Source organism: Hemicordylus capensis, chromosome 2, assembly GCF_027244095.1.
Source record: "Hemicordylus capensis ecotype Gifberg chromosome 2, rHemCap1.1.pri, whole genome shotgun sequence".
Lineage (NCBI taxonomy): Eukaryota > Metazoa > Chordata > Lepidosauria > Squamata > Cordylidae > Hemicordylus > Hemicordylus capensis.
In genome coordinates this window covers 192,608,160-192,623,017 of record NC_069658.1, presented here as the reverse complement: position 1 = coordinate 192,623,017, position 14,858 = coordinate 192,608,160, and the positions used below count along the sequence as shown (strand labels likewise).

Sequence of the window (14,858 nt, the reverse complement as noted above, 5' to 3'; positions counted from 1 at the left end):
CATGTAAAAAACCAGCCAACCAACTTTCTGCAGATTGAACCCTAGTATGTTATGGATAAAGGGTTTTATCCTAGGCTTCTCCCTGATGGGCCAGTTTTCCGATGTATAGGGGCAGGATCTAGACTACCTTAGCATTTTTCTCTAAAACAAGAGAGCATTTAAACATGTGGCTCACCCATTTGCATTTTGAAGTGGTATGATCTAAGGAGAGCTCTGTTACATGCTATTTCTGCACTTTTAAGCAGGCTCTGAATGAGGCCTAAATTGCAGATTGGAAACCCCTGTAATAGAGGATAAGAAACAGGACTCTTGAGATATTCCTGCAGCAAACAGATTAATGCTGTATGGTGGCAAATAATTTTTCCAGGGCCAGTTCTCTATATACTGTTTGTACTTCGATATGGAAGAAACATACCTCAGGGTGAAACAACACATGACAATAAAAAAAACTGCAGTGTAATAAAAAACACAGTGTAATTTTCTCACTCTGTAATGTGTAGGAAAATCCATCCCACATTTTGACATCACTACATTGTGCATTTTTCAACCCAGTCAGCACCAGCCATATTGTGGGAAAAACTTGCAGGATGGTGATGTGAAGACAGAGAGTAATTTTCACAACATGTTACTGGAGGGTGGGGGCGCAGGGGACTTGACAACGAGTTACCGTTCCTGGTGGCAGCCATGTCTTTAATGTACAAGGTAGTACATCAGGGTTTCTTAACCTTGGGCCCCCAATGTTGTTGGACTACAACTCCCAGAATCCCCAGACATGACACCTTTGTGGCTGGGGATTCTGGGAGTTGTAGTCCAACAACATCTGGGGGCCCAAGGTTAAGAAACCCTGTAGTACATCATTCTGCCCTGAGGTGTTTGTCACAGGGAATTGAAAAGTGTGTGGAAAACCTATCCGTCTATCTATCTATCTATCTATCTATCTATCTATCTATCTATCTATCTAAGCAAGCCCTGGGAGGCTTACAAGCAAAAAACCCAAAAAATTAGCCATGCATAATACAACTGAAACAGAAGTTAAAACAATTTTAACACGACTTAAAAACCACTGAAGGCCAGATTAAAATAAATGAGTTGTAAGGGCTCTCTTGAAGCCTATTAGTGTTGTTAAACCACCAATATCTGTGGGAAGCGCATTCCATCAGTTTAGGACTGGCTGCAGAGAAGGCCCCGTCCCAAGCTGCCACCAGATCACGCGTGATGACCCTAATACACAGTGAGGATCATGCACACGAAAGCACTCTCTTAGGTTTACCTGTGGTGAAGCGTGGCTTGGTGGCTTGCTCTTGCAGTGGCAGTGGGACTGCCTTGGAAGAGGTGTCCTGGGTTGGCAGGGAGGCTGGGGCTGCAGCGGGCGAGGACTGGGCCCTGGTGAGTGGCCGGTGCCCTCCGCGGACACCTGGGATCAGCAAGGAGTCCACAGGAGGCTGTCTCCGGAGGAGCTGGTGCTGCTGCTGCAGGCGCTGCTGCTGTTCCCAGAGGTAATGTGCCTGTTGATGGCGTTAAGACAGACACCACGTCAAGCAGTGAACCCCTCATGTCCCCCACTTTTCTAAAAGCCCAACGGGGAGATACTCCCTTCCTAGCACTTCCTCAACTTGGGAGCCACAGTACTACACACACATCTGGGTAGCTGCTGCCCCCTAGTGCGTCCATGTGGCATAGTCACAATCTCTTTGACTGCCCAGAAACATAAAGCTGGAAGCGGGGTGGGTGGGTCTGAGCAGATTAAGAAACATAGCACATGCCCAGATATGTATAAACTGAGGCACAGGAAAAATGGTTTCTGAATCCCAATTGTTTTATTTCTATTTCTTTGTTAACTACCTTTATAGCCTACCCTTTCTTCTAGAAGATCATGATGGAGTGCATAGTTTGCCCCTTTCGCTGAAGGGGAATGCAAAATGCAAAAACTTGTATTTCGGACAAGACAGGGACGCTTGCCAGTCAGAGAGGCTAACATTTTTTAACCAACGGAAGACCCTTCCTTCATTGCACCATGCTGATGGCAAAATGTGCAAGTGTGCCATTCTGAGAGACAAGTCACTCATATGAAGTGGTGGCCGTGTGGGCTTGTGCCAGGGTTGAATTTGTCCGCAGATTGCCTGAACCTTACGGGTGCCACGTCACTCAAAGGGCTCACCATGAGCAGCCGCCCCCATGCAACTGATGATGCTTGCCAGACACACCTGATAGGGCTACACCATCTGGAATGAGGAAGTGGCAGCCATTCCCTGGTGGCGCAGTGGTAAAACTGCTGCCCTGTAACCAGAAGGTTACAAGTTCGATCCTGACCAGGGGCTCAAGGTTGACTCAGCCTTCCATCCTTCCGAGGTCGGTAAAATGAGAACCCAGAATGTTGGGGGCAATATGCTAAATCATTGTAAACCGCTTAGAGAGCTTCGGCTATAGAGCGGTATATAAATGTAAGTGCTATTGCTATTGCTATTCTGGATGAACAAGGATGCCATTCCCACCAGTGCCCAGTGTAATTAAGTCGACCAAGTGGGACCAGTGACTGAGAAAAAGAATTATGCAAAGCAGGGAGCATATGACCATATGAAGCTGCCTTCCAAGTCTAACTTGTGGTCTAGAGCTCTGTCTAGAGCTTTACTCCAACTAGCTCCTCAAGGAGCAAAGATCTTTTTGCAGAACTGTCAACTGAAGATGCTGGAGGCTGAGCTTCAGGGCGCTTCCACTAAGCTATAGGTCCTCCCCATAAGGGCTTTCAGGACTCATTTATTAGGAGAGAAGTACTGAAGGGTGCAGGGGGCAAATAGGTGATGGCCATTATCATAATATCTATTTATTTAGATATACTGTAAATCTGTGGGCAAGTCCTGTGTTGTATTTTAATGTTTGTACCATCACCTTAAGTGGTGCAGCAGGGAAATGCTTGACTAACAAGCAGAAGGTTGCTGGTTCGAATCTCCACTGGTACTATATCAGGCAGCAGTGATACAGGAAGATGCTGAAAGGCATCATCTCATACTACGCGGGAGGAGGCAATGGTAAACCCCTCCTGTACTCTACCAAGAAAACCACAGGGCTCTGTGGGTGCCAGAAGTCGAAATCAACTTGATGGCACTTAGAAATGTTAAGTGCTTTATAAACAAGAACAATATGCAAAGCATTGTGTGTTTGCACTGTGTGATTGGTTTCCCACCCCCTTGACCCATAAACAGAATGCATCTTGGGTCTAGCTGTAGCCTGAGCCCCTCCCATCTGTTCCCTTCCAATACCTGCTGAAGGACATGCTCTTCCTGAGGCTGACCCAGCCTTGAGCTCCTTTCTGCTTCTTTGGTGCTGCTTCCTGTTGGTGAAGCCTCTACTTGGCTTTGGGATGGATCACTGTGCTCTCCTCCTGCCTCGGCCTCCATGTCTTCGGAAGAGGGGATCTGCTGAAGCCGGGGCTTTTCGCTGGACTTGGCCATGCGCTGTGGGAGAAGAATGAGGAGGTGAAACTGAGTGAAGGAGGTTCATGAACGCTCTAGCAGTCAGGAGGGTGGGGAGCAAGAGAATGGAGTATTGGTTCAATTACCGTGAAGGCTTCTTGCTGCTGGGTCCAAGGGTGTCTCTTGAATGGGTTATGCTTGTCCACATGACTCACTAAGGCAGGTCTATGTAAATTAGTCAGAGTCTTTAACAGCTGGATGAGCATGGCCCTGCCCAGTTCCTTTAGGCCAAGATAGCCAAGAGTACTTTGGAGCAGGGGTTCTCAACATTGGGTCCCCAGATGTTTTTTGACTTCATCTCCCATAATCCCTGGCCCCAGTGGCCTCTGGTTGGGGATTATGGGAACTGAAGTCCTATAACATCTGGGGACCCAACATTGAGAATCCCTGCTTGGCAGAATAAAAAACAAGTAGTGAACAGAGTTTAAAAAACACCCCCCAAATCTAAACACAAAAAATCCAACCAACTATTCTGCAGGAAAAAACTGCAGGGAAAAAACTAGCAAATTGTGACCAGAGGAAAAAAACCAAATGAAGAAGAATCAGTATGTTTCCTGTTCTTCAGCCAGCTGATTTAGCAATGCTCTCCTTGAGTCCCTGCGGAGTAGGCATGGGTGCTGAAGGACGGGTCAAGACACCTTTGGATGCAGCATCAAGAAGAAGTCTTCACGGTAAGTGAATCAATGCTCCATTCTCTGCTGCTGCATCCAAGGGTGTCTCTTGAGAGGGGATAGACCACAGCCCTCAGCCCAACAGTGGCGGGGAGCACCCTTGCGTACTCCGGAGGAAGGACCTGTCGGAACACCTGCCTCCCAAATGCTGCTTGAGCAGAGGTGAAGGAATCCAATTTATAGTGCCTGGGAAAAGTAGAAGGAGCCCTCCAGGTAGCTGCCCTGCAAATGTCCTGGACTGAAGTGTTCGTGGAGAATGCTGCTGAAGTGGCAGCGGCCCTGGTCGAATGGGCAAATACTTTAGCAAGGTCCCTAAGGTTCTGTGTTTCATAGGCCAGGGCTATGCACACCTTGAGCCACTGAGCTATCATGGCGGGGGTAGTAGCCTGGACCATGTTCCGAAGCAAAAAGGAAATGAACAATAACTCAGTAGTCTGAATGTGCTTTGTGCATTCTATGTATGCCTTCAGGCACCTACGGACATCCAATCTGTACCAATCCTTTTCCACTGGATGTACCAGCTTTGGGCAAAAAGAAGGCAAGATTACGTCCTGTGCCATGTGAAACAGGGAGGTAACCTTGGGATGGAAAAAGGGGTCAGGGATGAGTCTCAGAAAGAATTTTCCACAAATATGCAAAGGTTCTTAAGGACTGGAAGTGCCTGAAGCTCAGATACCCTTCATGCCGAAGTTACGGCTATCAAAAAGGCAAGTTTTAGAGTCAAAAGCCGTAATGGGATAGATTGGATTGGCTCGAAAGGGGTTCCCTGGATGACCTTTAGGACTGTATGCAAATTCCAGGTTGGAAATCGATGTACTACTGGGAGGGGGGGAAATCAGTGTTGCCCCCCCAAGGAAGCAGTTCAAGTATGGGTGACAAAGCCGGGAACATTCTGATCCCCCTGAGATAAGTCCTACCAGGGAGGTTGTCTGCTGTTTCAGAGTGTTTGTGGAGAGACCCCTGGTCTAGTCCATCCTTAAGGAATTGTAGAAGATATTTATTTCATTGTAGCCGCCCTTCAAGAAACCCCATGTTTTGTAGACCATTTGAGGAATGTCCTCCAAATGTATTGATAGATCCTATTCATGGAGAGACGTCTGAGAGGCCAGTTTCGTTTCAAGTACTTTGGAAGAGTAGCCATGTTGTTTCAGGAGGTGCCGTTCAGTCTCCAGGGGGCTAGTTGTAACCAGCCTGGATCTGGGTGATGTACTTTGTCCTGCTGAAGAAGATCTGCCCTGACCGGCAATATCAAGTGTTCCACTGCATCTCTGTCTCTGTCTCTCTCGGAGAGCTGGTCTTGTGGTAGCAAGCATGACTTGTCCCCATAGCTAAGCAGGGTCTGCCCTGGTTGCATATGAATGGGAGACTACAAGTGTGAGCACCGTAAGATATTCCCCTCAGGGGATGGAGACGCTCTGGGAAGAGCAGAAGGTTTCAAGTTCCCTCCCTGGCAGCATCTCCAAGTTAGGGCTGAGAGAGATTCCTGCCTGCAACCTTAGAGAAGCCACTGCCAGTCTGTGAAGACAATACTGAGCTAGATGGACCAATAGTCTGACTCAGTATACGGCAGCTTCCTATGTTCCCAAGTGTGCCATAAGGATAACCTGTGCCCTGAGGAGTTTCACTCAAAGAAACCTGGTGAGGAGCGGTGTTGGTGCAAATGTGTATAGTGGTTCCGCTGGCCATGGGGCCGAAAGAGCATCCACTGCCTCTGCTTGTGGGCAGGGGAACCTGGTGTAAAGTGTTGTACCTGAGCGTTGGCTGGAGTTGCGAACGAAGTGGTTCGATATTGATTGGAAGACCACCAAGTTCAGTCTCTATTCTCCTGGGAGAATGTCCTTTCTGCTGAGCCAATCTGCCACTGTGTTCAGGTCGCCTTGTACATGGTGGGCTGTTATGGACACCTGATGTTGTTCAGCCCACAGGAACAGGAGAACCGCTTCCGCCTGCAGAGACTTCGATCTGGTTCCCCCTGGCGGTTTACATGCACTTTCACTGTGGTGTTGTATCACCCGGAGTTCCAGCCAGTTTATGCTGTGTTGTTTTTTGGTGGCCTTCTTAGGGGCTGGAGCCTCAGAGACAGAAGACGAAGCGCTCAAGGAAGTGGACGGTTCCCTCCTAGACCACTTTCTCTTTTTTGATCTTATGGGCTGGGAAAGGCTGGATCCCCGGAGGAACCTTGGGCGTGGGATTAAATCAGAAGACCCAGCATGGGCCAAACTCACCACTTGGGCGTCAGCTCCTGCAGAGGTGCTTCTGGTCATCATAGTTTGAGTAGCAGTGGAAGTCTTTGCTGCCCCCTGACCCATCCCTGCACTCCCAGTTGCCGCTGTGTGCCGGGAAACGGTTTGGCATTTTTCTGGTAACGTGATCTGCTGGCCACTTATGGTGGCCATTGGAGAAGGCGGGAGTTCAGGCCTAGCAGCCGTGTGCTCCACAAGGCTTTGGGGAGCGGGCAAGAGCAGCGGCACTTTACTTTTTAAGGGTACTCAGCCCAGGGAGGAGACAGAGGGAGGGAGCAATTTTGGGGCCTGGCTCACCTCCCTGCCAAAAAAAACACCTGCTTGAGCCGGTGGAAGCTCCGGAGTGCTGCCCGTCAGCTGTTGAATGAGGTGTGCGCGCCACTCCAAACTCTCTCCTTCTGCTTGGCAGGCTCAGCTTTGTGGCCTCTAGGGTGGCTTGCCGGCTGCCTGAAGGACCTTTGGGAGGCCTTCCTGGAACTTCCCCTTTCTCACTCTTACATGGAGCACGCAACTGCCGTGGTCCATGCAGCAGAGGTGAAAAGAAAAGGGGGTGAAAAGCAGCCCCTTGAAGCAGGAGGAAGATAGGTGGGGAGGGGGAAGAGACAAATGGGGAAAAAAACCACAGAGAGAAAACTTTTTATTAAAATTAAATTAAAGTGAAGAAACCCACACAGCAAGAAACTGGAGTGGAGACAAGAAGAATCAAAGAAAGGAAAAAGTGCAAAAGGGCTTGAAAGAGAAAAGGAAAGATTGGTCAGTGATTAAAAGAGCTGAGCAGAACTGCCTTGGAGACACACAGGACTCAAAGAACTGGGTGGGGCTATGCTCATCCAGCTATTAAAGACTCTGACTAATTTACATATTCCTGCCTTAGTGAGTCATGTGGACAAGCCTAACCACCCCCTCAGGAGAAGCCCTTGGATTGCAGCAGCAGAGAAGCCACAACCACTTACCATGCTGCTCCACCTGTGATTCTGCACTGCCACAGCAGCATCCATGAAGCGCTGCCCAAGGCCTAGGCATGTGTATGGCCAATGCTGGGAGGAGCTCACAAATAGCACCTACCTTGCCCAGCTGTGTCTGCTGCTTCAGCCGCTCAAGGAAGAGGGCATGGTGCTGTTGGTAGGCCAGCTGTTGCTGCACAGCCCTGGGGCTTGAGGGGAGGGGCTCCGAACGTGTCCGTCCCAAGGGCTTGTGGGGCGCAGGCATTGACAGCCGTTCTTGGGGAATTAACGGCTGGCTGAAGTGAAAGGGGACCGTTCCCAGCCCTGGAACTGCAAGGGGAAAAGATGGAAGTGTAAGGACAGGAAATATAAGCTCTGAAGGGAAATTTAAGAAGTGTAAGGGTGATGCTATGAACACCTTCACGTGACGCTAAGAACGGCTTTTAATCTGAAATGTGTCACCAGGTAAGCACAGCTATGACATGCTGTTAAAGGGGGAACAGAAAAAGAAAAGATAGCAACTTTTAAAACCAGACATTTTAGCCAAAGCAGGCTTGATATTCATTGTACAGGTGGGGGAAATACAACAGAGTGATTTAAGCACCACTTTGTGAAAGCATTTCATTTTCAAATTTCTAGTCCCCAAGATTAAAAAGCATGAAAACAGGTGAGTAGTTTCTGCAGAATCCTTACAGCATGTAGGAGAAAGGGCTTTAGAGGAGCCATTCCATCCAGGTTCTGATAATTTTCCATTGTTCCCATTCCCCTCTGTCCCACTGACTGACTCTTCAATGCTTGAAATATTAATTAATATTAATAACTAGCCGACCCCGCACACAGCATCTGTGCACTCTTTGGGGCCAGTGGTTACTTCTTCCCCCCACCTTCTGCCCCAGTCTCCGCTTCCGGGCTCAGCTGCCTCTCCTCCCCACCGCCACTTCTGCCCCCCCTTTCTTTCCCCCCTCCTGGGCCTTGCCTCCACGTCTGGGCCGGGCCCGCCACCATCTCTGGCCTCTGTGGCCAGGCCTGCCACCGCGGCAACCAATCCTCCTGGGTGCGCCTCAGCCAATCAGGCGCGTCCACCACCCAGCCAATCAACAGGGTGCTGGGACGCACATTCCAAGGCACATCCAGGAGAATTATATAGATAGATAGATATTAATAACAATTGCAGACTAGAAAAAAGACAAAATTCAGAATTCGGAATGGATAACCCACCCCAAACAAGGGAAAGGCCAGATTTTTACCAACTTCTGAAATTCCAGAAATCCAGCTAAACCTATTTCTCAGCTATGATTTTGCTTATATTTATTGTGCTTAGAATGAAGTTCAAACTACAGTTCTCAGCATGCAATGCCTTTCCCCTTTGATTACAAGATTTTTCTGATAATGGGGTACTGCGTATTGAGATGGTCAATGCTCACCACAACACTGCAGTTCCTTTCATACAGTCCCACCTTTTCTCATTAAGCTTTCACAGCAATTGGGGATTATATCCGATGTGGTCCAGTTCCCCTCCCCACAAAAACCATTGCAGTCTGTTCTTTCTTAGAATCCTGCATTATGAGGATGAAAAGCTTGAGCGCTGACAACATGAAAACACATTTTAAAACTCCTCTCCCTAAATTGCTGACAATTGCAGGAAAGAGTAGAACATATTAAAGTTAAGGGCAGCTTTGGGGGGAAAATTAAACAAAGTAGCAAGTGCAGCTTTAATACATATAAAACCTGCAAATATAGCTAGCATGTGGATTTAATTACGGCTGCAACATTTATTAATATTACTATTATTATGAATAATAATTATCATCATATACCACATTTCAGTTCTGTTGATTAATTGCATAAATTAATTTTTAAAGCATTTCGATCCATTAAAAAGGCATTTGTGATCACAGGCAGCAGAATTTTAAAGTACTTAAATTATTTTTAATGCAAGTAATTATAAATATTGCTGTGGATGCCATCATGGTAGATGCTTTCCCGGGGTGGAGGGAAGTGGGCGGCAGCCCGTGTTTGGCTGCCGCCATGGCCAGTGTTCCCTAAGGTGTGCGCATGTGCACGTGCTCACAAGATTTTTTAATGTCTGCTCAGTTAATTTTAGATCCCACTCAGGCTGAATCAGGAAGGCCCCTCTCTGAATGCATCTGCACACACATTGCCTTGATACTCCAGCCCAGAACAAAACTCATTCCGCACAGAGATGAAAAAAGTTAGAGAGAATACTGGCCGCGGACCCCTTCCTCCACCCCGATGTCAGATGCAGGGGGCCGGCATCTGCCCTCTTGGGAGGGAGATCGGCCTGCGCTGCGTTGGCAGCGAGGCCAGGAGCGGCTCTTCCTGCCTTTAAAAGGCAGGGAGAGTCACTCTGGCCACGGTGCCAATGCAGTGGGGGCTGATTTTGGTCCCAAACAATTTTAGCCGGCACGGCCTTGTTTGGGAGCAAAATAACGGCCCTACCCCTACGCCCTGCGTCTGACATCAGATGTAGGGGTGTGTGTGTGTGTGTGTGTCTGGGACAACGAGGTGTGGCCTCTGGGGGCGGCAGCTTATTGCTTTGCGTATTGCAGTGATTGTGATGATCAATGAAATTGGAAATTTTAGAACTACTTTCACCCGAGACACCAGAATTTCAAGAAAATGGGGCAAGGATTTTTGCTCTGAATTATGACATTTCAGCTCCAACACATTTTTAGTATCACATTATCCCATCCTTTATCCTACAAGTGTCTGACAGGCACATATTCCTAAACCAGTTATTGCATGTGAACATTGCAAGAGTAGAGCCTGCTGGTCTGCTTTCCAGAGTGCCTCTTCCACTCTAGAACTGCTTCTTGCCTAGAGATATGAGCAGAGGATGTACCCACAGGACATAAGATCCTCTTCTTTCAGCAATGTTCTCCATTACCACAACAACCATCACTTACTCTTCCTATCTCACTTATTTTTATCTTGGTCCCTCAGAATTATTACTATGATCTATGTTGTCCTTCCCTCCAAGGAGCTCAGAGTGGCGTATGAGGCTGCCCTCCCTCCATTTTAGCCTCGCAATGACCCTTTGAGGTGGACAAGGTTGAGAGATAGTACTTGGCCCAAAGTCACCCAATGAACTTCTTGGCTGAACAAGAACTTGAAGTGGGGTCTCTCTAGTCTTGCCCAGCCTCTAACCTCTTCACCAAAGTGATTTCCCACTATCCCTCTCGGAGGGCCTAATGCCATTCCCTTGGGTCCCTGTGGACAGAACTCTGCCTCTTGTTCAACAAGCCCCTTCACTGCTCTGTTTCCGCACCCTCAGGAGCCAGTACACACCTGTCACAAGAGGAGTGTGAGTAAGCGGGGGCTCCAGGATTATAACTGGCTGGAGCCGAGTGGACAGGGGACTCCCAGGCTCATGTTGCTCCAAGCTGGCTGGCAGGAACACAGGTGTGTGAGTGCCGGTCAGGACAGGCACTTTGTGCGTCAGGCCTGGGAGTGTCCTGGGATCTCCATCCCCCTATGGAGAGAGAAATTGGAGGGTGTGAGTAAGGAGAACCTCCCTTTGCTCTGGACTATCTAGCCCAAAAATGCTCAAGGGGAAAGGTGGGTACTAATGCTTGAAGAACCAAGGATTAGTTTAGAATTCAGGGATGGGCTGAAAAGGTAGATTCTCCTTCCCTGAAACAAGTGCCCTACAGCATGAGAACTTGTCCTAAGGCCAAATGTGGGAGCTGCAGCTGTGTGTGTATGACTCACAAGGATGCTCTCTCTCTGTGTGTGTGTGTGTGTGTGTGTGTGTGTGTGTGTGTGTGGTGTTTACTCTCCCCATGGATTCTCCAGTACAAATGCTCCTCAATTCAGTGCATTTTTAATTGTTCCCCACCCACCCAAATCTGGGCTACAACACCAGAAGGAAGCCTGCATGAGGGAAAGATGGTTTTGGCGGGAAGTATTTGCTGCAGATAATCATGTACTCCTCCTGCCTGCCTGCCAGTATAAATGCACCCCACCCCTGCATTCATGCTACCTCAGCAAAAACCAGCTTGGGAAACGGTGTCTGCCATAACAGCGTAGGTGTGCCGTTATGGGACACGATATTGCTGCATCATCATATAGGATTGTGTCTTTCACATTAGTACCATTACTGAATGCAGCTAAGCATTTATAGCATACAATTTCTCTCCCTCTCCCTCAGTGTGTACACTCATCCTACTCTGACCTTAGGTTAACAGGTTTTTGTAGTGCTTCAGAAAACTCTGACAAGAGGTGACAGTGGGACAAAAATGTGTGTGTGTACACAGTAGGGGAAGTGCAAATGCAAACCAAGGCAAAGCCTGCTTAGCAAAGAGAACAATTCAAGCATGCTACCACAAGACCGGCTTAATCCCCCAAAATGGCCTTCTTACGCCAAGCTTTGGCAACATCCCCTTCCCCATATCATAGCAGCTTAAAACCTACCCTAGTGGACGCCGCAGAAGTGGCTGGTAGCCCAAGAGTGAGTGCTGGGAGGGAGCCAGTGGTTTGAAGAGCAAACTGGGCCAACGAGCTCTCCTGCATTCTCAAGCGCTGAGCTAGTGGTGTCTGCATCACAGAGAGAAAAATGTGTGTCAAATTCAGGAGTTTTCAGACATTTGAATTTCAGGGAACCCGTTCCATATTGACCTGTTTGCCAAGGAGCCCCTTCCCATTTGCTACAGAAGCCATGCATATTGCAGAGGATTCTGTGAAGTCTTTGACACTAGCTGCTCAGTTCATGCAGGACACTTGCTGACAGATCTGAGAATCTTCACTCTCTGCATGAACTTGGTGTACCTTAGAGCATTTCCCAGAATCCTCTGCGTGCACAGATTCTATGCCAATGTAGTAGTCACTGTAATTGTGGGCATTGCATCACAATTTAGCAATTTGGCTTTTTTTTTTTTTTAAAGTACCCTGAAAAATAATAATCTCTTACTTTTGGTGACCAAACTGGTGAGAAGTTGAAGTGGGGTAAGTGAGGAAGAGGCACCATTCTACAGCTGAGCACAGATTACATATGAAAATGTCACATTGTGCTGGGACACTGTCCTCCTTTGCTAACATCAGTTCTCATATACAATACTTGATGGAAGTAAGTGAGTGTGCATCAAACATTGGAGCTAAAGACATCAAGTAGGATCAAAATCTGCATTGACCCAGACCATACTTTCAAGCTTCAAAGCAGCCTTTCAGTGTCTGTGTCTACCAAGGAACCTCTGGTTTCACTTTATAGTGAATACTATAAAGTTTTAGGGGAAAATATATATTTGCAGGGTGATCTGTGTGAACCTGGGCAACATGAAATTGGGCCATTTTAAACTAGACTTAAAAATGACAAGCAGTAAAAGACAACTGATGGGGTGGAACACTGCGTCCCCACCAGTGAGATACCTGTAAGTGGCTGTCAGAACACCCCAGTGTAGATCATGGGGGGCACAGCTGTTGTCCCCTGCAACACTACCTCCAAGCACAGTATATTACTCCCCCTCCCCCGCCTCCATGGGAGTCAATGGCAGTAAATAGTTGAATGTGCTTGATGTGGGTGGGTGGGGGGCTAATCCCAAAAATGGAGTGAGACACACCATTGGGGTGGGGACTAAGCATACTCCCTGTCTCTTATAACCCCAATATCTGGGGCAAGAGGAGGGTTCAGCTTCTTCACAAGTTCAATCCAAATTGTAATCCATGTATGTCATCACATAGAACGTATCTGCATAGCTCCTGGATTCTACTTCTCAATCACACTAAAGAGTGATGGAACCTTCAGAAGATTAGATGCTTATCTTGTGCTAGCCTGAAGGGTGGATTATAGCACGAATTAAGAGGGAATATGCTTGTCACTAAATATATAAATAACCATAACATTAAATTAAAATGTTTCAGATCAAAATCCTAAAAACCCGGAGCGCCATGTCCCATCTTGCACACCAACACATTAACCATCTTGAGTCAGCCAAAGTGCCTAAACCAGGGGCCCAGTAATGGTCTAGGTGCACTGATGCTGCATCTTTGCTGCAGGTAGGGACCCACCAGTTCCCTGGAGAGGAGATTCCTGAAAGCCCCATGGAAGAACAGGATATACAACTAAAAATCTTTTTTTTTTTTTTTTTAAGAGAGAGCCCAGACCATTTGGGCACCAAAAGGTAGATAGCCACACATATACATCAAAGCAGGTTTACTGAACATATTAGGTTCATTTGCACAACCCTAGACAGGATCGGGGGAACGTCTTGCTAGGGTAGGAGAGCCATGCACACTCTGGTTGTGTGGACCCAAACAGTAAGGTAGGAGGAGGGGAGAGTGATCACGTGGGAATGGGAGCTGGGTAGGATGGATATGCACAACCCACATTCTGTCCTCAGTATTTTATTAAGGGTGGATAAAACACCGTCCTACCCAGCTCATGGCTCCCACATGATCACTCTCCCCTCCTCCTACCTTGATGTTCAGATTCACATAACCACTGATAGGGAGCGCACATGGCTCTCCTACCCTGACTGAACACTCCTCCGGCCCCGTTTAGAATTGTGTGAACGAGAATGTTGTTTCTCAAACAAGAGCCAACTTGCTTCTAGTATACAAATGTTTTCCCAACCTGGTCACCTAGGTGGTGTTTGCCCACCACAGGTGGTGAGTGGCTACGTGCAAGGTAGCTGTGGCTACAAGTGTCATTGGCTTCTCGATCCTACAAGCCCAGTCACAGGCAGAATAAGGGTCTTCCCCCATCTATGACCCTGTGGAGTCCGTACCTCTTGCGCAAGCCCTGATGCGGCAGGCAGGGCCCCATGTTCTGGCACCAGGCTGTCATTGGGCGAACTGCATCCAGATACTGGGGTGCTGCTGCTGCTGGGAGATGAATCTGCAAGTGAAAAAGAAACATGTGGCCTTGGGTACGGGAAGGCCAGGACAAGCAAAGTAAGGAGGGAATGGGCAGGTACAACGAAGAGGGAGATTTGAGGGCCACTCTATGTCCAAATGCAGCCTGAGTTGCGGGTTGGTCTATGCTTCTGTAAGTTGACCATGCAAGTATGGAAGTTGGGCCAATTTACTGTGCAAACAGACATAGGAAGCTGCCATATTCTGAGTCAGACCATAGGTCCATCTTGCTCAGTATTGTCTACACAGACTGGCAGCAGCTTCTCCAAGGTTGCAGGCCTTCTTTCAGGGGCAAAGCAAAGTTGGTGTAAGTCCTGGGACAAAAAGTGAAGATGGGCCTTCTTCTTCAGAGGGGTATGAGGGAGAGCAAAAAGCAAGCTGTAACCCAGCCCGCTGCTTCGCTCAGGGGCCCAGGGACATTTGTCTCCCTTCGGCCAATAGTAGCTATGCCCCTGCTTCCTTTCTTAACAGCTTCATGTCCCACTGCACACAGTTTTTCTGCCTGCCGACCCAATGATATGGAGTGTCAGGCAACCGGGATATGCCTGTTCTTCAGCACTGCAGGGAAGTTTAGTACTTACGAAACTAGTCACAGCTGCCATTTCTTCCACGTGTGGTGAATGTCACCCTTCCTACGAGTCTAGAGGCACTGCATGTGCA

General features: G+C 48.0%; 1 protein-coding gene across 8 annotated transcripts in view; it reads right to left on the bottom strand.

Moving 5' to 3' along the window:
* HDAC7 (histone deacetylase 7) overlaps nucleotides 1-14,858 on the bottom strand; it is a 248,207-nt gene that overhangs the window by 27,341 nt on the left and 206,008 nt on the right. For all 8 annotated transcript variants that reach the window (XM_053297649.1, XM_053297653.1, XM_053297656.1 and 5 more), the window contains 6 exons: nucleotides 14,072-14,181; nucleotides 11,763-11,885; nucleotides 10,638-10,821; nucleotides 7,450-7,658; nucleotides 3,258-3,452; nucleotides 1,271-1,505 (listed from right to left, as the gene is read on the bottom strand). In XM_053297649.1, the coding sequence (XP_053153624.1) occupies nucleotides 1,271-1,505; nucleotides 3,258-3,452; nucleotides 7,450-7,658; nucleotides 10,638-10,821; nucleotides 11,763-11,885; nucleotides 14,072-14,181 (1,056 nt within the window). The remainder of the gene's footprint in view (nucleotides 1-1,270; nucleotides 1,506-3,257; nucleotides 3,453-7,449; nucleotides 7,659-10,637; nucleotides 10,822-11,762; nucleotides 11,886-14,071; nucleotides 14,182-14,858) is intronic.